Genomic DNA, 26,863 nt, shown 5'->3' on the forward strand with positions numbered 1-26,863 from the left:
AGGCTCAAGAGACAGCAAAAGGGAAGACGCACCAAAAAAAAAGGCATAAAAGCTATTTGTTCTCTAGGGAAGCGCCACTTGGGTGTGGCTCTCTCATAAGATTCTCTGGTAACGCGAGACAGTGGCCCCAAATTATCCTTTCTCCATCTCCCTGAGACATACGGTGGTCTCACAGGTAACACCAGACCTTAGATCGGAGAGGGGGAACATCTGGCCCGCGGGCCGCATAAGGCCTGCAAAGTCATTTGGTCTGGCCCTGCCAAGGCCTTAGGGGTGAGTTAATTAAATGCTTGATCAAAGAGAGCAGGCTAATTTTGTAAGCTGATAATCCTGTATGGCCCTCGAATGATGTTATAAATATCCACATGGACCTTGGCAGAAAAAAGGTTCCCCACCCCTGCCTTAGATTCTCCAACAGAATCAAAGTGGAGGCAATCCTTGAGAAGCCCATATCTGAAGAACAAACTTGATTATTAACCAACTAGAGGCCTGGTGCACAAAATTCATGCACTGGGGTGGGGGGGAGGGATCCCTCAGCCTGGCCTGTGCCCTCTCATAGTCTGGGAGCCGTTGGGGGATGTCTGACTGACAGCTTAGCCCTGCCGTGGAGATGGGAGAGGCTCCCGCCACCACCGCTGCACTCGCCAGCTGTGAGCCTGGCTTCTGGCTGAGCGCCGCTCCCCCTGTGGGAGCGCACTGACCAACTGGGGACAGCTCCTGTGTTGAGTGTCTGCCCCCGGTGGTCAGTGCATGTCATAGCGACCGGTCATTCCACCGTTCAGTTGATTTGCAAATTAGCCTTTTACTGTATAGGATACCTCAAGAATGAACACCTGTGCCTTGGAAGTAATCAACCCAGTCACTAGAACATAGTAATGTGACATAAAGGGAAAAGTGAGAGTCTGGCAGATCTATACATACGGGTGGGCGAGGCCGGCCCTAGCTGGTTTGGCTCAGTGGATAGAGCGTCAGCCTGAGGACTGAAGGGTCCCAGGTTCAATTCTGGTCAAGGGCACATGCCCCAATGCGGGCTTGATCCTCAGTGTGGGGTGTGCAGGGGGCAGCTGATCAATGATTCTCTCTCATCATTGATGTTTTTCTCTCTCTCCCTCTCCCTTCCTCTCTGAAATAATAAAAAAATAAAAAAGGTGGGTGAGGCCTGAGTGAACATTCCAAACATTGATTTGGTCTTTCAAGTGGTGTGACCAGCTCAGCACTGATACGGGCCCCTCAGCCGCAGGATGGGGAGATACGCGTGGGGAAGAAAGCACCCCATTTCCACAGTGGGAGTGACAGGTGACCACACCTGCTTTCCTGAACCAAATCAGACAGCTCATGAGTAACACGTTGGCCATCATTCAAAATGCTTCCGTGCAAGCACGTCAGTCTCCGAGGCTGTCCCCTCTGCGAGAGGCTCTGGGGGTGTCGTTTCCTCCAAACCACAATCCCAACACCAAAAAGGGTGAACAAATAAAACAAAGCAGACCTACGGCTCCCAAGCAAGAAAGCATCGCAAGTGGTTCGCACATGGGAAGACCAGCCTCGACCAAAGTCCCCAATGATGAGGCTGGCATTTCAATGGTGGGGGCGCAAGATAGACACCCGGGTCGGAAAATGGGGCCACTGGCTTGGCATTCACACCCAAGCCCTTGTCGGGCTCCGACCCTTCCCACTCAGCCCAGCAGCCGGGTCTGCCTCGTGGACTCAGACGGCAAGGGCAGTCCTGCTGCTCATCCCATTACAACCCAACTTTTCCCTTTGTTCTAGCAAAAGACTCCCTTCGAGAGAGCAGGCCTCCTTTAAAGCTCTCCCGTCCAGAAGTCCCTCCTGGTTTCCAGCCCCCAGCAGACAAGCCCCGTCACATCACAAGGCGCTTCGTGCTTCCCAGCTGCGCGGGTCTCCAGGACTCCTGGGGAGGAGCGGAAGCTGGTCACCTGCGCGGCCCTTCCTGGGATCAGTCTGAAGTGCAGGCGGGCAGCGAGGATGAATATTAATACGCCTTCCATCAGCAAAGCTGTTGCATACCCGAAGGATGATAAATATTTTAATCAGCTTGCAGCTTGTCTAGAGGAAGTCGGTTTACTCCTCGGGGATTTCCCTTGTTCTGCGCGGAAAACCTGTCCAGTATACGTCCGTTCCCCACAGAACTTTGGGAATCGTGCTAAAAGGCCCGGCTTTGTCCCAGAACTCATTTAACTGCCTGGCGATTTTGCCCTTTGAGGTTTTTCAGGAATGGGGAAATCTAAAATAACGAAGGATGCCAACAAACGGGACAAGTCTCCATGAGTCTAAGTTTTAGCAACACAGGGAAACGAACAACCTACTTCTGTTCATTTACACAGAAGGACTTTTTGTGTTTGCGTAAGGTGTTTGCCGGTGACTGCTCCATCATCTCCGGGTTAGTATCAAAAGCATAAAACGGGGCATTCTTACATGCTCTGGGCTCTGTGCATTTTCTTTGAAGGTTAAAGAGGTTTTCGGGTATTGTCTGGAGGGTTATGTTCATTTAAAAATAAAAATAACCCCAAGCTATTCCTGTTAAGCAGGACCTAAGGATTTTCATTAAATGTAGAGAGTTAAAGAGAATTTATTTAGGCCGCGCCGGTTAACGCGGGTGTGAGGAAATGGCGGGCCTGGAGCCCTGACCTCACCTCCATTCATCTCGGTAACAAGTTAAGTGTCAAGCAGCTACTATGGATCGGACCCTGTGCTAGGAGCTGGGGCCAGAGCAGGGGATACAGCAGACGCCCTGCCCTCCTGAGGATTCTATAATGTAGGGACAGACAGGAAGCACTGTATCCTGGCGGCAGCGGAGAGGGACAGGAAGCCCAGAGAACTTGGTCAGAGAGACCTGATGAGGTGAGAGAGGGAATGAGTCATGCAAATACCAGAGGGAAGCAAAGTCCAGACAGGCAGCAGCCATGCGAGGCCCGGAGGCCGCAGGAAGCTGGCGTGCTCTAAAGACAGAGAGCGGAGCGGGCTGGTGGAGGGGGCGGGCAGATCCTACAGGCACCGCCCCCTGGCAAGGAAGTTGGGTTTCTGGACGTGAGGGTGAGTGTGGGGAGTGAAATGACCTGGCATATTTTTTAAAGGAACTCTGACAGGTGGACGCAGGGCGGTAGAAGCAGGGAGGCTATTTCTGCAAATGGCGGTGGTTCTTGCTCGAGGTGGTAAAGTGGGAGGGAGGACTCAGATTGTGAATATATTTTGAAAACAGAGCCGACTGGATGCACTGATAAATCAAGAGATAAATCGAGATGACTCCAAGGTTGCCACTGCTTGAGCTGTGCAATCCCGGGAGAAAGCCTTGGGGGCTTACGGGGATCAAGAGTTTGGTTTTGATCCGGCCGGTGTGGCTCAGTGGTTGAGCGTCGACCTATGAACCAGGAGGTCACAGTTCGATTTCCGGTCAAGGGCACAGGCCCGGGTTGCGGGCTCAATCCCCAGTGGGGTGCGTGCAGGAGGCAGCTGATCAATGATTCTCTCTCATCATTAATGTTTCTATCTCTCTCTCCCTCTCCCTTCCTCTCTGAAATCAATTAAAAATATATATGTATTTATAAAAAAAGAAGTTCTATGCATAATTCTAGGTATTTTTTTACTTGCTCATTTGATAATATTTAAATGAGAGGGTATATATATGTGTGTGTGTGTATATATATATATATGTGTGTGTGTATATATATATATATATATATATATATATTATCAAGCTACCACCTGTTCCAAGTCTATATAACTCAAACAGGCATTTTTCTAAAAACTGGAAATTGTGAATACTGCCATGATAACTCCAGATTTTTATGCGAAGGCTAAGTTTGCCAATCAATCAAAACCATGTTCACAAAGTACGGGAAGACTCCCAGCCCGGCCTCCCTAACTAGTTAGCCCACAGAGGAACGGCAACTACCAGGGGGGCCCGGAGCTCCGATCTGGATGCATTGAGAGTCCCTGTAGCTCCAGGACCAAGCCCAGCTCTAGAGGATGGGGATGAGTAGGGGAGCGATGCTGCCAGGAGGGAGGCTCCCACCTCAAGGACTACCCACTGCTCCTTCTGAAGGCACCCTGGTGGTGCTGGGCATCTCTGCAGCACTAGTATTTCCTATTTGACAAACCCATCTCATGTGATCACCATCCTTTTCTTCTTTTCTTCCCAAGGTAACCCTTTTTTTTTTTTAATTCTCACTTCAGGATATTTTTTCATTGATTTTTAGAGTGAAAAAGAGAGGGAAAGACAGAGAGAAATATTCACGTGAGAGAAACACATCGATTGGTTGCCTCCTGCCAGGGAGGAGCCTGCCACTGAGGTAGGTGCCCTGGACCAGAATCGAACCCGGGACCCTTCAGTCCGCAGGTGGACACTCTAGCCACTGACCCAAACTGGCTAGGGCCCAAGGTAACATTTTTTTTAAAAAAATATATTTCATTGATTATTTACAGAGAGGAAAGGAGAGGAATAGAGAGTTAGAAACATCGATGAGAGAGAAACATCAATCAGCTGCCTCCTGCACACTCCCCACTGGGGATGTGCCCGCAACCAAGGTACATGCCCTTGACCGGAATCGAGCCTGGGACCCTTGAGTCCACAGGCTGACGCTCAATCCACTGAGCCATACCGGTCAGGGCTAAGGTAACATTTTTAAGGACCATTCAATTTTCCCAACTGATTTGCAGGGGAAATCCTAAAATATTGATAATATTCCTAACAATTGGCACATCCTTTAGAAATCTTGCTTCCCTTTCAAACCGATGGGTCTGATATATTTTTTTTTTGTAACACGACTTCATTTTTCTAGAGGTTCTTCTAGAATATTTCTCTATAACAAGACAATGATAGACTAGAGCTGAATTTCATGCCCCCCTCTACCACCCCCCAAAATAAAAATTAAAAAAAAAATAGAGGAAGTAATGTATACCCTTGTTTTATGCTGCATCTTTTCCTGGTGAAATGAAAACTCCTCATCCCCCAACCTGGCACCAGGGTTTCTGTGTTTGCACCTGAAATGCTGCAATGGTGTGCTAGTCAAAGTAATCCCAAATAAATTCCAGCAGCCCGGGCTGCAGGGGCACCCCCGGGAAAGGGAGCAGGATTCTCACACCTTTCCATCAATAGGAATTCCAGGGCAGTTAAAATGATTTCAAACAAAAGAACACACCTATTAAAAAATATCTATGTATATACATATATTTATAGTGTGTGAAATGTATATGTATATGTGCGTGTCCGTGCGTGCGTGCGTGTGTGTAATAACGGTTAGCAAAATGTAGCTGAAGCCTCTGAGACCGGGGCTACCACGGAAACCTGGGCTGTTTATGCCAGTTCGTCTCTCCACACCAACAAGGGCGAAGAGAGACGGCAAGGCTTTCGCTCGGCATGTCCTAGCTCCTGCCGCTTGCTTCACCGGCCTCGGCGCTTCCCAGCCTCGCGCCCATTGTGTGCAGAGCGGAGGCCTGGACCTGCCTCTCACCGTTCCTGGGGCGTCACGGCAGGTCCTCGTCCTCGCACTGGTCCCACTAAAGCTCAGCTCACGCAGGGTTAACCGCAGAAAGTCCTACCCACTGGCCGGCTCTGATGCTCCTGGAGATATTGTCACTGGATGTATCCTCCGTAGGATTCTATTCAGCGCCGCCGTCTTTAAGTACAAAGCTGAAGGCTGTAGCAGCTTTGGGGAACATAAGTATCCCTTTTTTCTGCGGCACGGTATCTGTGTGTGAAATTCTCTGAAGGGGTTTAAGTATTTACCCGGAACACTATCAGAGGAGTTCTAAATTTCTCCTTATCCAGTTGCAAAAACACTTCAAAGAGAATCCTAAACACAGGCCTTTGTGCTCTCCATGCACATTCGGCTTCTATGGCTTCAGCCTGAATTCTCTTGGAATTATAAATTTCTTCCCAAAAAAGACAAGGGTACACAACACCTTTTTTTTTCTTTCTCTCCAATCATGACTGAGTCTGCAGCAACTAAGAGAAAAATTGGAAAAATCTGAGAAAAATCCAGAGGGCAATCAAAGAAGGAATCAAGACGTGTTAAAAATTCATTGCTAATTCAGTGTACCATTTCACCCCAGATAGGTTAGTCCTAATAGAACCAGGCCGCTGGGGGGAGTTGGAGTGGGTGGGTGGGGAGGCCGTGGAACAGAAAGCACCAACCTTCCGTGAACACATTTAAGATAATAAAAATATAAGAGCCGAGGGTTTTAAGCCACTGGAGTGTGAAAAGTGCCTTTTTGTTTTTTCTTTTCCCCCCCAAATTTCCAAAGCTAACCAGAGCGGTCCCAGAACTCAGTGTCTGCGTACATAATGTGAATTATTGGGTGCCTGTGACTGTTTACCTGCCCCCAGTCTTTGCTTATCCCGGGCCACTCAGCACTGTACCCGTCAAAAAAATGGAGAAGGGAATTGAAATTCTAATTTAAAACCGCCAGCCACCTCACACCAGATCTGAAATGACTGTAATATATTCCTGCTCCTATTTCAGAAATGCTAACTCTGAAAAACAGAAGACAGGATCATGTGAGCAAATAAAATTTGGTATATACATTAGCACTAAAGGGGGAATATATATACACACACACACACACACACACACACACACACACATATATGCATACATACATATATAAGTCGGTGACTTCACCATCAATAGGGACAAAATATTAATATTTACTTATGCACTTTCTTGCTCATGCCCTCCAAAATCTTTCAACCTTAAAGAAAGTTTGAAGTGAACTTGGCTAGCTGAACTATAATGTGATAGCCAAGACCAGCGCACTCTGATGTGTTTCGGTATGTGAGACAGCAGCCTTGTTCTTCTCTTCAGCTACCAAGATTTCGATCTCAAACGCCGTGCTGATAGCTTCATTAATCGCTCCAAAAACAAACAAGCGGCTCCTCGGCTCGCTCCCCCCGCACCCCCCTGCCCCCCCCCCCCCCCCGACCTCATAACCTGCACTGAGAAGGGCTCACCAGACAGTGGGCAGGCTCCGGGCGTGAGCTTTTCCAGAAGGTTTACGCGGGCCGCATGGCGAGGGAAAAAGGCATGACTCATCCTGAAATTAAACTATGGCCACGGACTCGTAAAGGACGGCCTTCACATTCCTGAGTGCCTTTCTCTCTTAAAACTTTTCACAACGAGGAACGGGGAACGGGATGAAATAAAACACCTACTCGTTTTCCACGTCTCCCGCTTCTCTCCTGCACCAAAGTCAGAGCAGAAACGGGGAGAAGGAGACGCAGCCTGTGGCCCACCTCACGTAATGACACGGCTTCCAAGCGGATACATTAAATAATCCAGCCTGGGCTCCTCCCCACCGAAGTCAACAGGGGCTAGGGAGGCCGATGGCCACGGAACGGCCTTGCTCCTCCCCGGCCCAGGGCACTGTGGGGCTAGGAAAAGCAACTCGAAACATTCAGAGCCTTCAGCACCGACTCCCATCCCTGAAAAGAGGAGTAACAAAGACATCCCTCCGGTTTAGAAATCATCAGCCGCCTGCAAGTGTTTGCTCCGGAACCTCTTCTAGAATATTGCCAGTGGATTATAGCAAATTGAGCTTTGAAAAGAACTGTGTGTACGGCCGAAAGGAGATGAATAAATGCCATCGGTGTAAAGGACACCGCACCCAGCACTCTCTTCTGTGTCCCTGTGAAGCTGACAGCGTTGAAACATTTCAGAGGTGAAATAAATGTCAGTTTGGCGGCGCGCGATACCGGCCCCTGCGAGACACACGGCCTATCCGTTACATCGCGGGCTGCAGCCCGGCGCCCTGGCCTCACAGGAGACCCCGGCTTTTCAGATTTCTCTTTACCCAGCGAGCCAGGCTGGCGAGGTTCCTTTCAAATGGTAACGCTCTCTTATCCCGGGGAGTCTGCTCATCACACGGGACTTCTGCCTGTGGGGTGGGGGCTGACTTAGAAAAAACACATGAGATACACATATTTGAATAGGGGTACGGGGGTACGATGCCTTCCTGAGGACAGAGCGAAAGGTTAGGCTCAATTCCTGGGCTGGAAGACAGCCTCGTGTTGCTTTGGGGTTAATCCGCGAGGTAATATTCAAGGGAGATGCGATATTTTATCAGAATGCCATTCAAATCGAAGGGTTCACATTTACATCACAAGAAGGTGCGGAGAGTAAAACTATCCTCGGGGAGAGAATGGCAAGAATAAACAGTGTGATAAAAAAAAAAACCAACATAAAAAAACACACACACACACCAAAACCCTGGTGCTGGCTCGACCCGAACGCAGGCAGCAGCGGCCAGGGACCTCGCAGACAGCTGACTCGACTTCCTGAAACAGGTGACGGGTTAGGACACGTGAGGCAATCACCGGTCACGGCAGCGACGCGGTTTCAAAGCTCACTCTCCATTCTTCTCTGTCTTACCTGAGACCGCGCCTTCCAACTACAAAGTTGGGGGGGAAAAGGACACAAAGACAGAGAGAAATTCCAGCGCCAGGCTCTTCGCTGACGCAAGGGCTGCCCGAGGTGGCCTGACTCGCAAGCAGAGGGGAACCGTAATGTACACATGGCCTGGGGTTTTCTGTTTTATTTTCTCGCCGAAAGAGACCCATGCCATGTTAATCAGAGAAGTCTTTCTACAACACACACACACACACACACACACACGTGATTTTACGATTCAAAAAAAAAAAGCATAAAGATAAAGAAGAATCATTTGTCTAAAAGGATAATAAGTTTGACTAGCATATTCCCTGGAAGCCACGTGAGCGCGCTCAGAAATGCCGTTTCGATTAGTCTAATTCTATAGGATCCAAATGTGCACCAAACTCTGCACTTTTTATGTTAAATTGCTGTTGAATTTGTTAACCCACAACTGATTTCCTGTGTTATGGAATCTGGGAGATTACAGCTAACGTGGAGCAACAGGGATAATTCTCGACAGTTACTGGTACATTTGTATGCATTTTCCTGAAAGGCAAGCAGCATCTGGGGGCCTCCGACTGGTAGCTCAACACTGCCCCCTACTGCTTGCCACTGGAAAAGAGGAGGCGGGCTGGGTGCAAAGCAGGAATGGAACGGGCCAGGGCCAAGTACACAAATACCAGATGGTCCTGCGCAAACAGAACCACGGAAGCGTGGACGTTTCCAAGGATCATTCTCCTCTAACCGCAAAAATAAGTTATTATGAATCTGTTCAAAGTCATTTTAAAAAAGGCTGGAAGCAACGCTTCGATTTAATTTAGAAGGACCGTCCCTTTTATCTTGGCCCCAATCTCCCCTCTGCTGATAGTGATCGTCCTGGGGCTTGAGGTAGACAGTGGGGCCATTCATCACCCTGGGAAGGCTCAGCAATGCCACGCCCACAGCGGGGAGCTCGCCTGCATTAGTCCCAGGACTGCTCTTCTCCTTCAGTGTCTTCTACACGAGCCTTATAAAGTACATAGCAGATACTCCATCTCATGCGGCATCGCCTCAAAATTGAAAAATACAACCATCCTAACGAAATTTCTTAGATGAATTCAACAGGAGCCATTACTGGCAAGCTCACAAGACCAAAGATTTTACTTTAAAAAACAAAATCTTGAGCAAAAGCAACTGCAAAACATTTTGAACAAAATCAGTGAGTTCTGCCCAGCCGGCGTAGTAGCTCAGTGGTTGAGCGTCGACCTGTGAACCAGGGGGTCAGGGTTCGATTCCCTGGGTTGCAGGCTTGATCCCCAGTGAGGGGCGTGCAGGAGGCAGCCGATCCATGATTCTCTCTCATCATTGATGTTTCTCTCTCTCACTCCCTCTCCCTTCCCTTCTGAAATTAATAAAGATATCGTTAAAAAAAAAAAAATCAGTGCGTTCCTTTCTTATTCATCCGCCAATTGTAATTTACAGAGTTGTCCGCTTACAATCCCAAAGCCAAACTGAAGTCTCAGAGTCAAGGTTCAGCAAATAAAGAAGTTCAAACTCGGATGTACACGGATGAAGCCAGGATAAAAATAAAAAATAATAAAAAAAAATTTAAAAAGGCCTGAAAGTGAAGCTGCCTTTATATATCCACCCCATAAAAATATCCACCCCATAAACATACCCATCCCATAGAAACGGAGCGCAGGCTACACAGGCTAATGTTGCCCACAGAACTTGGGGGGAGATGGAGGCATGGACTTCTCATCACCTCCAGCGCGGGTTTACGACGCCCCATTTTGAACGGGTTCCTTTCTTCCAAGAGCCTCATGTCTGTGACGCTCTCAGGACTCACGAGCAGGGTTACAGCATCCTTCCCCAGACAGCCCTCCACGGACAGCCTGGTGTACAGATCTGAGGAGCCGTCTGGAAAGCAGGGACTTCTGGATTCTGACCCAGACCTTCCACCCGGGGCCCCTCCAGGGTGGCGACGTGCTATCTTCGTGATTAGCCAATGGAGGTTAGCAATCACGACCCGTTTTTGCAGGTGAGTTCACTGTTTCCGGCACATTTCATCGTCGGTGCAGGGGCGCTATCTCAACGGGCTGGCAGGCTTCTGTCACTCTCCCGCTGCGCTCTGAGTTCCACTGCACGGAGGCGGGACGGTGAGGCGCTGAAGGGCATGACCCTGGAGCCGGCCTCCCTGAGTTCAAACCCCAGCTCCCCACTTGGAGTCAATGACCTTGTGGCCCTTTTGTGCTTTGGTCTCCTCGATTGTCAGAGGAAAGTGACACCTGCTTTATGGGGCTGTCCTACAAGCTAAATAACTTATGTATGAAGCGTTTAGAAGTGCCCCATACTTAGCATGTGTGGCCTCGGTTTTTGCTATGATTACTATTAGTAATTTGCTATGCACGTATTTGCCATGATTACTATTAGTTCAATGAAGACCTGATTCAAGCCCTCCATGAGGCCTCTACACCTTCCCGCTACCTTTCCCACCACGTCCCCTGAATTCCTTGTCTCATGCTACCCGCCTCCCTCCCGCGCCCGCCCCGACACACTCCCACTTCTGATCTGTTTGTGCAGTTGCTGGAGCCTGAATTCCCCTCCACGTGCCGGATCTGACCCTATGCCTCCCCATCCAAGCTCCCCAAAAGCCACATCAGCCGTTTCACAGCAGTGCCAGCCCCCGTGGTCTGAATCCAGTCCTCCCGCCTCTGGTCTGTGGTCTGTGATCTTTCGAAAACCTCTATCACAGGGTTTCACGTAAGCTAATGCAACACCTGGCGCTATCCATGTCTCCCTCCTTGTCCCACCCCAGGGGATGGTTCCGGGCACAAGCTGCAGAGCAGGGATGCCGGGGTTTCCATCCCGCAAGGCCGCTGGCTGGGGGCCCTGGGCGCCGGGGGGCCTTGGGCGAGGCACTCATTTCTCTAGGCCTCGGTTTTCCATCCAGAAATGAAGGCTCACCAGTTTCTAGGCTCACGGACTGTTGGAAGACGCTTAAAAGTTAATAGAGGGAAACCCCTCTGAATGATGCTTGTGCCTATAAAGGGCAGATACATTTTAGGTGCTGCTGTTACACTGTTCTCCCCGCATCCTTACTTCCTCGAGGGTCTAACACAATGCCTTATGGGAAGGAGATGTTCAAAGGACGTTCATTCCACTGAACCGAGGTCACACTGACAAGGTCCTGGCTGTCCCGTTACCTTCCTGAAAGTAGCCTAACTCAGTCATCCAGAAGAGTGACACATGGATTTACTGATGCAAATCGGGCCGCGGAGAATTTACACGCGCACCTCCCAGGACACTGGCGGCGGGCCCCTCAGACTTACCACGCCTTCCATCTTCCGCCACATCTCCTCCAGCTGAGCCATGGGCTGGCACCACCAGTCGGTGCACTTCCGGGGTCGACTGCCTTGGAACCAAAACTGTCTCAGCCACTCGAACTCCACCTGCGGACGGCAAAGACCAGGTGGCGGTTACAAGGCCCTTGTGACAGGCGGACAAGGACAAGGACTTCGTCACTCGGTCCTCCTGCAGGAACTTCACAGCGGAGGAAGAAGAGGAGGAGGAGGAGGAGGAGGAGGAGGGGGAGGAGGAAGAGGAGCCCGGCCTGCGCAGTCCTGCAGCCTCCGGAGTGTTTCTGCAAAGCCAGGGGAAGGTCGTCTCCATGCTCAGGGAGACGGCCCAGCCCAGGCTGGGGAGGGATTTGCAATTACAACTACAAATACTGAGATCCTAGAGCAGCGGTTCTCAACCTGTGGGTCGCGACCCCTTTGGGGGTCAAACGACCCTTCCACAGGGATCGCCTAAGACCATCGGAAAACACATATATAATTACATACTGTTTTTGTGATTAATCACTATGCTTTAATTATGTTCAATGTGTAACAATGAAAATACATCCTGCCTATCAGATATTTACATGACGATTCACAACAGTAGCAAAATTACAGTTATGAAGTAGCAATGAAAATAATTTGATGGTTGGGGGTCACCACAACATGAGGAACTGTATTAAAGGGTCGCGGCATTAGGAAGGTTGAGAACCACTGTCCTAGAGTGTGCGGCAGCCTGCACTACGTGTGATGGGAAAGGTATCATCAAAGTATGCTTTTATTCGATATCTTTCTTAGAGAGTAGCATGAAGAGTAAAATACAGACACATATGCCGAGATATCCATTTGAAGTTTCTTAGATTTAAAACAAACAAAGAAGTGCCCGGCCGGCTCAGTGGTTGAGCACCAACCCAGGAACCAAGAAGTCACCGGTTTGATTCCTGGTCAGGGCACACGTCCGGGTTGTGGGCTCGATCCCCAGTAGGGGGCGTGTGTGGAGGAGGCAGCTGATCGATGATGTTTTTCTCTCATCGATGTTTCTGTCTCTTTCTTCCTCTCTCTCTAAAAAAATCAATAAAAAATATTTTAAATAAATAAGTAAAAAATGAAATAAACAATGAAGTTCACTGCGGGCCAGGAAGAGCTGGTGATAAATGCTACCCCATACCACCATACGACTAAACAGCATAAAGCTAACTACGGAGGCACGCAGACATCAGCACCACGGAGCCACACAAATGGTCACTTTTCAACGTAGGGCAGATGACAACAGGTACAGACAGCAGCACAAACACTAACAATACCCTTTCTTTCCTACGACCCTACTACGGTAAACAATGACCACGTAGGTTTGCGGTGAGGCGTAAGTGGGTTAATAACACACGACCTACGACATGCCAGGCGCTGGCTAGATGCCGAGAATAGGAAGTGAACAGGGCACAAGGCCTAGGACTTCAAGGATCGCAGCCATGTTTCCTGAACAGGAAAATGTCCAAGCTCCATGCCCATTCGTGCCCACGCCTCCCTCACGAAGCCGGCCACTTACTCCCAACAGAGCTCTATCCGGGCAGGAAAGAACTGCCCATGAGATACAATCTGGTGGGCATCAGATCCACTGGCATGCGTTCATCCCACTCCACAACCCGACCTTTTCATCTCCATGTTGTGGAGAGAAAAATATTACAGGATTGTAATCAAATGCCACCCTCACCAGTTCCCCCACTGCCAAGAGAAGCTGCTGGCTCCTTTCTTAAAATTAATTAAGGAGGAAAAAAATATTCTAGCTTCTTGATTCAGAATTGGAGTTAGAAAAAAATATTTTTTTTAAATGCTGGATTGTGTCCCCCCGCTTACCCCTCCGCCACCCCCAAACTCTGGGAATGAGAAAGGAGAGCTGTGGGGTAGACATTGCACAAAACCAAAGGTGAGAACCCAGAATAGAGGTTCAGATGGCAGGAAGCAGCCGATCCATGATTCTCTCCCATCATTGATATTTCTATCCCTCTCTCCCTCTCTCTCTGAAACAAATAATAATATATATATTTTAAAGAACACAGAGGAAAATCCTGCTTATAACAGAAATCTTTTCTAAGCATGTTAAGTTGCAAAAAATATCTATCTTCTTGTGGATTTGGTTCCAATCCCAAAGTTCCCAAACTGCTTAGCTAGAAACCATCTAAGACAAGGAAAACAAGCCACCTCTAAGCCCACACAGCCCGAAAGCCTGCAGCACATCAAACCAAAGCTGTGGCCCTCTCATTCGTCCAGCAAGGGCACCCGGCCTTTAAGACAGGGCAAAGCAAACCACCAGGACCCGGAGTAGCTATTACGGACTTTCATGCTTTCACAACGGGACACGGCAGAGACTGAGCTGCGAGCGCTTAATCCCAGGCCAACTTGGCCGGAGAAAGAAGAGTGTCTGACGGTGTGCCCGGACATATGGACTTAATTCCTAAGTAAGGAGATGGCCTTGAGAATGAAAGACTGGGGGGTGGAGAAGACTGGAACGCACGCTATTTAGATGCAGGTTCTCTCCCTCCGTCCAATCGTAGGCTAGCCACAGAGCAGTGAGGCTTCTGATCAATCGCTGCCCCACGTCGCTAACATATACAATGTCAAAAGCAGCCGGCCACTTTCTGCAGCAGATGTGTTCAGATGACAATATTCCAGATAAACACTGTGATTTTATAGATTTCCCCCATCCGTTGGGGATAACAAAACATCAGAGTCACAGACGAAGACCAGAGAAGACAGGGAAGAAAATAGCCCATATGCATGGGAACGAGGGTGTCCATTCTGCTAGTCCAATTCCTAAAACGGCAAGGTGTTTAGAGAAGGAAATAACTACCCTTCTAGATAAAACTTTCTTCACTGCGAATGTGGAGAAAGACATAACTTTGCTCCCAAGTCTAATTCCGTGTGGTCACCAGGGCCTACCGTTCCAGCTATCAGCAGCGTCTCTGGCAAGGACAGATGGGAGAGAAGGTGGGACAGTGCCCAGGCACCATGAAGGAAAGAGTCAGTCCTGGGCTTGGCTTGGCTTAGGAGCAGTTCTTGTTTCCCCGAAAGGCAGGATTCCTTTGCCTTGGGGTCTGCAAATGATGGCAACGTTTCCCAAGCTGTGAGAAGGGAAGTCCCTGTCCTTCCTAGGGTCCTTCAAACCTTCAAGGTACCATCTCTGGGACCCCATCTCCTAGAACTCACAGCCTCACTCCTGCCACTCAAATCAGACCATCCCTTAACTAGACCTGAACACTGTCTTCGCACTGGCTGTTCCCCTCTTCCCAAACGCTGTTCCTCAGATAGCCACCAGGCTCAGTCCCTCACCTCCTTCAAGTCTCTGCTCAAAGGATGCCTTCTCAGTGGATGTTCTCCACTTACCTCATTCTCTATCACCTTGCTCTGATTGGAGTTTTATAGCAGTTACATATATCTAACATACTGAGTAACTAACCAATGTGCTATCTTTATTGTCACCTCCCTGCACCAGAATGTCTACTTTCTTTACCAATCTATCCTAAAGCGCCCAGAAGAGTACCTGGCACAGTTCAGTTATTATTTATTGGGGGGAAAATCAATAAGAGCATTCCTGTATCCCAAATTCTCCATCAATCCAAATTCTCCATCAATCCAAATTCTCCATCAATCCAAATTCTCCATCAATCCTTCCAGTTACACTGAAAAGAAAGTCTCAGGCTGATGATGATCTTCAATAATTTTCTACCACTTGGTAAACTCTTTTCTCTTTTTAATAGTTGGGTTGTTGTTGTTGGTTTTTTGTTGTGTGTGTTTTGTTTTGTTTTGAGGTGTAAATTACCTGCCATAAAATTCACCCGTTTCAAGTGCAGAATTCAATGACTTTTAGAAAATGTATGAAATTGTGCCCTAATTTCCCTTCTTAACATAAAGAATGAAGACTTTAGGCTGAGAGCCTTCTCCTGGCAAGACCAGCTGCCGGAATTTAATGACACTGCTGTTTTCACTGGCTACGTTTTTCTGGTCCCTTTCTCCTTTGGCTGGTGACACTGGCTTTCCACTTACAGTGGAAATGTAACGCTTCCTCCATAAAGACATGTATCCATGTAAAGATGAGGTGATTTAAAAGACATATTAAATAGATAAACACACACACATACACACTGTCCAAAGATGAAGAAGAAATTGAAAGGGTACTAATGAGAACAGTAAAGTTTGCAAAACTGACTCATGAGATCCAGACCTGTGGGTCTCACAGACTTCAGAACCGGAACTAATGAACAGAGAGCAAGGCACTGACACGTGCTCTATGCTCCTCCCTCAATCCCCATCAGATTTGCTGGGAAACTGTTCTTCATGGGTCTCCTGTGTTTCTGCGTTGTTGGCAAGGACCTGGCTGCCCCTTGTTTCAGGTTCTCATCGCAAGGATGTCTATATAGACGTCTGTATGGGCTTGTAAGACATTGTTCCTCCCTCCGGAACAAAGGGCGGGTTTGCTGACAGACTGAGAGGATAAAGACGGAGTCTTGATCTGGTGCAAAGGTCAGGCATGCTCACTGCCTGTTATAAAAGACTCGGGCTCCCTCAGCTCGGTTGCCCCTTCTATAATGCAATCCCTCCCCGTGCACATGCTACCTGGCCCGCTTTGCCCTGCCCTGTGGGAACAGAGGCTTGGAGGCCTGGCACGGAAAGGCTGATACTCTGGAGACGGCTGTTGTTGTAAGTAATCAACTGCCCTTGTCTCTGGGAGCTGCATGTCTTACACTCGCCTGAAACGATGGCAGCTTAGCTTGCGAGTCTGCGCGTACGAAGGGACCTAGACCCTCCACAGTTCTTTAAAACCCTCACCTCGTTGTGGATTTCTTCTCCTTGTTTCAAAACTGCAGGCTCCAAGGACTTCAGGGAGACACCCCCACTATCGGTCACATCGCCGACATTCTGCAGAGCCAGCTGGCAGCGCTGCAAGATGTAATCCAGGGTCCCCGTCGAGCACTGCAGAGAGAACCAGAAATCCAGATTACGAGTAAAGCCCAACCAATTTAAGTGCAATCTAATAAAGTCTAATCTGATATTCCAGCTCTTTCGCACTCTGGACTCACTCAGGAACCAGCCTCACCTGCTAACCCTGCCTTTAGAGCATCACGGTATCCAGTTCAAGCGCAGCCACTCAATCCCCCCAGGTACCTGCGCCCCGCCCCAATCACGCATCCTCGCCCAGTAGCTGTCCTCACCTGCCCTAAAGTCCCCTCATCCCTACATGGTGAAGCCTGCGGGTCCCCTCACCCAGGAAGCCTCATGCTGGGTGCTGTGCTCTATTCTGCACGACACCCACTCTCACACGGTAAGCGGCGTGAGGACACCAAACGGGTCAACCATTCCTCTTCACAGCATTACTGACAACAGCCAAACGACCTGAGTGTCAAATACTTAGGAGGACGAGTGAACGGAAGAGAGAGGATGGGAAGATAAGGAGAAAACGGAGAAAGAGCGCTTGAAGGGTGTGCGCGCATCTTGACTGAAATAGACACTCACACCCTCCCTGCCACAGAGCAACATGGCCAGTCCCCCGGAAAAGCTGCTTGATTACCAAAGACAGGACACTGCCTGTGGGGTCTCAGGACTGAAAAGGGCTTTTAAATGTATATTTAAAACTTCAGAGAGGAAGGGAGAGAGAGAGAGAATCATGGATCAGCTGCCTCCTGCACGCCCCCTACTGGGGATCGAGCCCACAACCCGGGCATGTGCCCTGACCGGGAATCGAATCATGACCTCCTGGTTCACAGGTCAATGCTCAACCACTGAGCCACATGGCCTGCGCTGAAAAGGTCTTGTATTCCCTGCCACTTTGTTGTATCCCTTCCACCTCCTCCCCCCCTCCTCCCTACTCCCCCCGCCCCCCCCCAGCCCCCATTCTCACACTTTGGTATAATAAAGAGGTCAACTTCCCATCCTTTTCAGGGCTCCTCCTCTGTTCTCTGGACCCCTTCCTAACGAAGCACACAGCACCCCTGGGTGATGACTAAGGGTTTTCCTCATCTCTTCAGTTTCCATACCCAACTAGTCCGGTCATCTGACCACCAGCCACTCCACGTGGTGGCAGAACTTAGCAGTACAGCCTGGGTGATGAGCACGCCTGGGGAGCTCAGACATTCCCTGGCACCTCTGTCACTCTCCCCTTCACTGACATCCCCATGGCCAGGAGCCTGACCAAGAGGTAAGGGAAATGTCAGAGCCCAGTCACAGCTAGCACACGCACACGCACACAGACCCACCCCACTTCCTTCTGGCCATCTCCTGCCCTTGACCTTGACAGGCACGAACGCCTCCTCCAACTAGCAACACCTGCCAAGGGCACTTACCTTCGCCAAGAAATATAACCCCAAAGAAGCAAAATACACTTATCCCACGCCGTGAATACACTCCCTAAACCCATCCAACGCAACTCAAAGCTAAAAAAGCAAGTAAACAGAGACTGGAGTCGAGGTAGATGGAAGCAATTTTCCTATCAAGCGCTCTTCCAAAGTTCTATGATAAATGGCTCATTCGACCACTTCTGCCACATCCAATTAAGTCTGAATCACATTTTTATTTACGCTTACCTCTGCCACTCGGTGGGTGGAACTAAACCGAGGTGGTAAGCCAGCCAAAACGCAGTGCTGGTGGGTGGCATTGAGGTCATCTGCAGGAAAAATACCAAAAATTCAAAACAAAACCACACACACACATTTACTAGTCACGATATACTATTTAACCAAAATACAAAGTAAACAGTAAATCCACCATTCAAACAACGGCATTACTTTGTAGTCTTTAAACCATTCTTTATTTAAAAAATGGCCAACAAAACCATGACATTTTTAAGAGTGAGACGGGATGTTATTAATAATTATCCCAGGACGACAGGTGCACACCAGGACCGTCCTTAACAACCGCGACGTCTGGTTTCCTTCCATACTTGTAGTCTTAGGAGAGCCACTCCCCACCAAGTGAAAAATGCATGGGTTGAACTTCATCCTTCCTCATGACAGATCTGATTGTACCCATGATTTCAGAAGAGGCTGAAATTCTTTCATGCCATTTGGGGTCGAGTAACTTTCATCTGAAAAATCTGCTTCTTTCTCTTCCCAAGCCAAGCATCAAGTTTACCCTTAGCAATTTTCCAGGCAACAAACCAACCAGCTCGGCATGTTGCAAAGCGCTGGCTCTCAGAACACAACTCAAGCCTATGGGATGGAGGAGGTGGTGAGTTCATCAGCGGGAGAATGTGCCTAAAACCACAGGCAGCGGGGGTAAAAACAACAATGGCCAAGTAGTTGTGTATTCTAAGGAATGAAGCCACATGTCAGGCAAAACCGGAACCAGCTCCACCTGGGACGGCACTTCCGGTACTGCAAAGGAGAGACGTGAACAGCACTGTTCCCCAGCAACACGGGCGTTCCATTTAGAGAACAGACGCTTCTTATCTGGACACCTTACATGTCAGCTGAGGGCAAAGGCTGCTGGAGATGCACCTCACAGCTTAACAGCAAGCCTTAAGAAATCTGAACTTTTTCCAGATAATTAAATTACTCATTAGAGTGAAGGCTAACACTATTTAAAAGAATTTAACAAAATCAGACACCCAGCAATTAAAATTTGCAATGTCCAGTATCCATTCAAAAATTAACCTAAGAGAGAAATGAAAGGCATATGATAGAGAATACATAAGATAGATGCATCTTTTTCTCATATAGGTATCTTTTATATATAAATAAAATGAAGCTTCAAAAAGAAAAAATAGCCCTAGCCGGTGTGGCTCAGTGGATAGAGCGTCGGCCTGCGAACTGAAAGGTCCCAGGTTTAATTCCGGTCAAGGGCACATGCCCGGGTTGTGAGCTCAATCCCCAGTGGGGGACTTGCACGAGGCAACCTACCATGATTCTCTCTCATCATGGGTGTTTCTTTCTCTCTCTCCCTCTTCCTTCCTCTCTGAAATCAATAAAAATATTATTTTTTTAAAAAGGAAAAATACCATTTCTGAAATAAAATAACACATTGAATGAGATTTATAGCACTTTAGACACTACGAAGGAAATATCAGTGAACTGGAATACACAGAAATAGAAACTACCCCAAATGAAGCATACAGAGAAAAGAGCCAACCAAGGGAAAGAAAGAAAGAACATCTATGACCTATAAGACAATATGAAGCAGATTAACATACAGTAACTTGAGTGTCAGGAGATGGATAACAGAAAAAGAATTTTTTTTGGGGGGGGGGGGCAGAAAATGATGGCCAAAACTAAATACATAAATAAGAACAAAGAACAAGGGCAACATTTAAAACATTAACAAATAAGGTAGATATGAACCCAGCTATATCAACAATGACATGAAACAACAATGCTCTAAACATACCAATTAAAAGACCGATGGGATGAAACAACAAGAGCCAGCTCTCTGCCGGCAATAAGAAACTCACCTGAAATACAAAGACACGTACAGATTAAAAGTAAAGGGCTCAGAACGCATGTCCTACCAACGTCACTTAAAGCTGAAGCCCTGGCTGGGTAGTTCAGTAGGTTAGAGTGTCGCCCCGATACACCAAGGTTGCTGGTTCAATCCCCCGTCAGGGCCCATACAAGAATCAACCAATAAATGTGGAAATAAGCGGAACTACAAAGCGATGTATCTCTCTCTCTTTCTCCCCCCCTCCCTCTCTCTGTCATTCTCTTTCTCTCTCTTCCTCCCTAAATCAATAAATGAAAATACCAGGATCCACAGACATCTTAAGAGGAAAAATCATCTCAGTGAACAGATGTGTAAAGTGCTTCTGTTCCGCTGCGGGGCAAGTGACCTGGCGGAGGCCACGTGGCAAACACAACGTTCGCAGTAATACTCGGAGGCTTGGAACTTTATTTAAATCCTTGGCAACTCTCTAATAAAAAGAACTCTCCATTGCTCCCCTCGGTCTCTCATCCTTTGTGACTTTCAGAAACAACCCTGCAATTTTCACTTATGACCTTCTAATTTATCTAAAACTCTAAGTCTCTAAAAGTGGCTCCAGCTTCATGGATGGTTATTTCTCAAGGGATGTACTAAAGACACACCTGACTTTAAAAGATGACCCATAATTTTTAGAAAGAAAACATGAAAAAAAAAAAATGTCTGTTTGCCAGAGTTATCTCAGAATATATAGCTACAAACTGGCTGACTCCGTTCTCAAGTGGAATCAGAGCTTGTAGAAGGGATTCGACAAAACAAATAGACAAGCAGCTCCCGCGGTTTGCTGGTAAACGCTGCGTGCTCCATCGGTGGGTGAAGTCCGGACGGTCACCGTAGCACGACATCTCATCTCACATATAAAAGACCACAGATGCACTTGGCTGGTGTGGCTCAGCGGTTGAGCACTGACCTATGAACTAGGAGGTCATGGTTCGATTCCCGGTCAGGACACATGCCTGGGTTGCAGGCTCGATCCCCAGTGTGCAGCGTGTAGGAGGCAGCTGATTCATGATTCTCTCTCATCATTGATGTTTCTATCTCTCTCCCTCTCCCTTCCTCTCTGAAATCAGTAAATATACATATATATTTTTTAAAAAGACCGCAGATGCAAAGGCTTACTTAGGGCTACGGTGACCCATTCATGCCCAGGACTTTCTTGATTTTAACACTGAAATCTCTCATCCTGAGATCCCCTCCCTCCTGACGCACGCGGACGGTTGGTCCTCTACATTTAACCCAGCCTTTACTTCCTTGGTTTGATCGCCCAGTGTGTCACCGGGGCTGCTTTGACCCAGATTTCTTTATGTCACAATCAGGGGCTTTGCGGGGGCACTGCTGAGCAAAAGGAGCCCAACAGGGAAACCCAACCTTCCCAGCTTCGCACGATCACTGAAGCTTTCCATCCGCACTCACCTGTCCATCCTCATCCCTCAGTCTTAATAGTTACGACCGTATTTTCCCCAGACACCCACGACTGGGAACATTTTCCGAATCTAAGGGCCAGTGAGAAAGCAAAGGGGAAGCCTCCAGGCAAGACGTCGGTACAGACACGGCCTCCACCTGCCCCCCTCCCAGGCTCCCGGGGAGACGCTCCACGGAATACCAAGGAGACGGGACTTCTCTCCACGCTGAACATCAGGGGAAGGCGCCCGATGAGCTAGAAGCGGCGAGGGATATGTGCTGGGTGCATGGAGGTGGGATGAGGCTGCAGAAGGGCATGGGAGCTGCCCGTGGCTGGATACCTGAGAGAGCGGCATCCGGACACATCTAGCGAGTGGACGCTCAGCCTCGAACTCCGAAGGTGACGATCAGGAGGACCAGGGGCTACGGGGCACCCGACCTCAGGACATGGTGCTGGCACGAGTCGCCACTTGGGGCAGAGGACCGGGCACTGCTGAGGTAAGAAAGCGGCCAGGCAGGTGTGCCAAAGACGGGCAACATAATATGGACGGTTTTAAAACACCCACCCTGTCGCCCCTCACCCAGGGATTCCACTTCTAGTAATTTTCCCTAAAGAAATAATCGTGGCCCTAGCTGGTTTAGCTCAGTGGATAGAGCGTCGGCCTGCAGACTGAAAGGTCCCAGGTCCGATTCCCGGTCAGGGCACATGCCTGGGTTGCGGGCTCGATCCCCAGTGGGGGGAGGAGGGGGGAAGGAGGCAGCCGATCAATGATTCTCTCTCATCATTGATGTTTCTTTCTCTCTCTCTCTCTCTCTCTCTCTCTCTCTCCCTCCCTCCCTCTCTCTCCCTCTCTCTCCCTCTCCCTCTCCCTCTCCCTCTCCCTTCCTCTCTGAAATCAATAAAAATATTTTTTTAAAGAAATAATCATGGGTGCAGATAAAGAGAGGTGTACACAGATGTTCCCTGGAGCCTTATGCATGACATCAAAACACTGGGAATGAGTTAAATGGCCAAAAGGAGGAGATTCCTATGTAGGCCACTTTCAAATAACCCAGTTTTCAAGGAATCCGGAATAAGAAAAAAATGTCCAAGACATACGAATATTGAAGGAAAAACAAGATACAAAGTATTATATAAAAGAAATAAACATATTCTCACATATAGAAAGAAACACTAGAAGGAATCAGACTAAAAAGTTATGACTGGTAGGATCTCTGGGTGGTGATATGATGAAGTATTTTTCTTAACCATTTTACCCTTTCCTACAGTTTGTAAACTCTCTACATAGACTACACACCGTGGTTCATCAATTCCAAGGTACACATTTTTCTTCCTGGTTAACGTCTCTGAAATTGGATACATCTTAAAATTCATGGCGTCTTTAACTGGATGACATATATCGCTACTTTTGTACTTAGCAAGGAAAAATAGGACGGTAAATATCATTATTTTTGAAGGATCCAACGGAAAATGTTCAATGAAGAGAGACTCTGAAAAGAGGTGCTCATTGCCCAAATAAAAACGATGGCACTGAGCCATCGCTGAGGGCCAGAGAAGCTCCAATTAGATTTGCATATCTCCCCTCAAATACAATTTTCCATGGGAGTGCAAACGCTTCCACAAAAACAAGGACAGAGGTGAGGATGGCCTCAGCGTGCACAGCTCCCCCTCTTGAGTGTGTGTGTGTGTGTTTTAATTAACTTTTTTGGAATGCTTAGTTTGTTGTTGGGTTGTGGAGAGAACAGATTCTTGAGGTTAATCATTCGTTTCTGCTTTCTAAATGTGGGAAGAGAACGCTAATCCCACTTTGGCTGCAACGCTTCCCAAGAGACAGGAGGGCAGAGGGGGCTGGGGCGATGGAGACAGGAGAAGGGACCAAGGTCCGGCTGCCAGGCGACCCGAAGGAGGTCGTTTTCTTCTTTTCCCCGTTTGTATATGAGACCCATCACCTCTCCTCCCTTTCCCAATAAAGCCGATGAGTGAAACAGAAGAAGCCACGTAAGCCTCTAAGACCTGATCCTTCACATACCGTTTGACTTCCCTCTTTTTTAAAATAAAAGTATGATGTTTTACTGACTTCAGAGAGAGGAAGGGAGAGGGAGAGAGAGATAGAAACATCAGTGACGGGAGAGAATCATGGATCGGCTGCCTCCCACACACCCCACACGGGATCAAGCCCACAACCTGAGCATATGCCTGGGAATCGAACTGTGACCTTCTCGTTGCTAGGTCGACGCTCAACCACTGAGCAACACAGGTCAGGCATACTCCCCTCTTTATTCACTCCTCTCTCCCATCTAATTTCCCGTTGGCAATAGAGGAAGATGGCTATGGTTTCTGACTAATGCCCAGGGAGGAAGAAAGGATGTTCTGTCCCGATATGTGGTAAGTGCCTGCTGTGCACGAGGCACTACATGCTGTGGGCAGTACAAGAATATATGTAATACTGGTAGCCCTGCACACGAATCGGTGCGCCAGTAGCTTGCTGTCACCCTCCTGTAGCTCTCCACCTGCTGCTCCAACCTCCTGTAGCTCCCCCTGCGCCCCCTCATAGCTTGCTGCCCTGCCCACTCCTGTAGCTCTCCGCCACCTGCTTGTAGCTCACTGCCCCACCCCCCTGCTGATCTGTGATCCGGTCGTTACGCGGTTGGTTGTTACATAACGACCATTTGCATATTACATCTTTATTATATAGGATAGTAGCGACTCCCTAAAAGCTCACCTCCAGCAGGTAAGATGTGACTTCTGTATCAATCACTACAGTCCAGAGGGGAGTTAGGACACCCTCACTGATTGGTTGGTGCCCCTGCCATCCTGGGCCTTAAGTTTTTTTAATGTCACCTCTAAGGAGGTGACACATACTACCCCTAGGTGAAGGGAAAGGCATGACATGGTGGAGGGAACAGCGTGAACAAAGATAAGGAAAAAAGTTTGTGCTGGGACCAATTATAGGGAAAGAGTTTTAGGGCAAAGCCTGTACAGGAAACTGACCAAGGATTATCATTTATATCCTTTTAAGCATTTTTAAATGTTTGTTGAGCCTAGGAGAATTATTCCACAGGAAGAGGTTAATGAATCATCCATCATGGGGTGTATAGTCTGGCCTTGAGATATGCTACAGCAAGCGTGTCAAACTCGTGGCCTAAACGAGGCATGCGGCCCGCCAGCTGCGGGTTTGACATGCTTGTGCTACAGGGGCTGACTGGTGTAGAAAAGTCAAACTCGTTCCTGGTCTAGTCCTGGGCTCAAACCTTCCATGAGGGTCCATTTTTTTCCACAGGCTTCGTTCATGGTCATTCTTCCACTGTCTTTATGGCAAAGAATAAACATGGGATATGCAATCAAATTAAAAGCCTGAAAATACCTTCCCACAGCTCATGCTTTTAGGAGTCATACAGGTAGAGAGCCAAAGACAGCCTGTTAAGGCTTCCAGGCAAAGGGAAAACTCCCACCCACCCAACCCAGATGCAGAATGACCCCAAGACAGCAAGGCGGAGCGAAACACGCGAGAACGAAAGGATCACGCGGTTCACAGGAACACGTATTCCTCAGCGTCAAAGAACCCCACACGCTTTTGTTACCGTGGGTGGTTTTCTCATAAAAGGTTTGGAAGAGAACGTACTGACCGATCCACACACGGTGTCAACCTGGGAAATTCTGTGATGCCCCGTGGGTACCTGGACTGGACACGAAGAAGCTAACGCATCGGTCACTGAGGGAATGGAGGGCCATGGAAGATGCTAGAAGGTATCTCTGGAGAAACCCAGATATTAGGTGAATTAGGCCATCTGTTCTGGGGAAGGACTTCAAGACATTTTCCAGCCGGGAGCTTTCAAAGACAGAATAAGTATTTCCTTTTCCCTGTACGGTCAAGACATACTGCCATGAAATTTTTAAGAAATAAATAAAATTAAAAAGTAAAGCTAATCCTTGCTTCATTCGTTCACTCATTCATCCAGTAATTACTTAGTAAAGCACCTACCTCGTTCAAAGTGCTGTCTGAGGTGCTGGAGAGGTGACAAGGGTTTAGGAATATGAAATACTATCCAGTGGGAGGAAGCTTTGGTCTCAGCAAAACCTGGATTCAAACACAAGCTGGACTAGGTGTCGCTTTGAACAAGTCTTTTCACCTCTCTAAGCCTCCATTTCCTTTTTTCAAAAGAGCTTTCTTGAGATGTAACTCACACACCAAGCAGCCCCCTCATTGAAAGTTCGCTGCATGTAACTCGCTGAGCTGTTTAGGATGTTCGCAGGACTGTGCAGCCGACACCACACCCTCATCATGGAGCATTTTCATACCCCTAATAGACTGACGTACACAATAGCAGTCCATCCCCATCAACTTCCTTTTCTGGGGGGGAAAATGGGGAGCAGAGGGCAGGGAGTACCTAACTGATAGGCCTGTCACAAAAAATAAATAAAATACATCCAAGCATCCAGCCTGGCCCTCGACAGGGACTCATCACATGTCATTCAAGTAAACTTCAAGGCAAAATCTCACAGAAAGAAGCAAAAAGACCAGCTACGCTAAGCAGTGTCAGAGGGGGGACAAGTCCTTCCGAGCACCCAGAAATACACTCTGGTTCCCAGCCTCGGAGCATATCCCACAAGCCCCGGCCTCCCTCCAATGCTCCTGAATACGGAAAAATCAGGTATGCAGTCCAAAAGCCCGCTTTTTGGCCCGGCCGGCGTGGTTTAGTGGTTGAGCGTCCACCTATGAACCAGGAGGTCACAGGGTTCTTTTCCCGGTCAGGGCACAGGCCCAGGTCGGGGACTCGATCCCCAGTGTGGGGCGTGCAGGAGGCAGCCGATCAATGATTCTCCCTCATCATTGAGGCTTCTCTCTCTCTCCCTTTGCCTCCTTCTCTGAAATCAATTTTTAAAAAGTATATATATATGTATATATCTATATATATCTATATCTATATCTATATATATATATTTAAAGCCCGCTTTTGAAAACGTCAGCATTTGGGGGCACAGTTTGGGAGAGAGTTTCTGGAGGAGAGACACACACTCAACCCCGCAGCGAGCGAGCAGCGAGAGCGGCCGGAGCCACTGCCGCGAGGGGAGGACCCCTGGGCTCCCACTGGACGCGCCGGGGAGACCATCCCGTTGCGTCTCCACTTTCCACGGGAAAACAAACATGAAGGGCGCTCATCTGGCCGTGGGAGCGCTTTCCCTGGAAACGGCAATTCCTCGAGCTGGCCGCCCGCCGCCCGGGTTATGACTTACTGCTGCTTCTGTCTCATTCCCCGGCCTCGGCAGAAAGCAGAGCGTGGCCCCTCCGTTTCACGGCC

General features: G+C 48.4%; 1 protein-coding gene across 4 annotated transcripts in view; it reads right to left on the reverse strand.

The window, feature by feature from the left end:
* Positions 1-26,863, reverse strand: part of FTO (FTO alpha-ketoglutarate dependent dioxygenase) — a 256,938-nt gene that overhangs the window by 145,826 nt on the left and 84,249 nt on the right. For all 4 annotated transcript variants that reach the window (XM_036345957.1, XM_036345955.1, XM_036345956.1 and 1 more), the window contains 3 exons: positions 18,277-18,356; positions 16,526-16,669; positions 11,696-11,815 (listed from right to left, as the gene is read on the reverse strand). In XM_036345957.1, the coding sequence (XP_036201850.1) occupies positions 11,696-11,815; positions 16,526-16,669; positions 18,277-18,356 (344 nt within the window). The remainder of the gene's footprint in view (positions 1-11,695; positions 11,816-16,525; positions 16,670-18,276; positions 18,357-26,863) is intronic.

Source organism: Myotis myotis, unplaced genomic scaffold (assembly GCF_014108235.1).
Source record: "Myotis myotis isolate mMyoMyo1 unplaced genomic scaffold, mMyoMyo1.p scaffold_m19_p_19, whole genome shotgun sequence".
NCBI classification, from domain to species: domain Eukaryota; kingdom Metazoa; phylum Chordata; class Mammalia; order Chiroptera; family Vespertilionidae; genus Myotis; species Myotis myotis.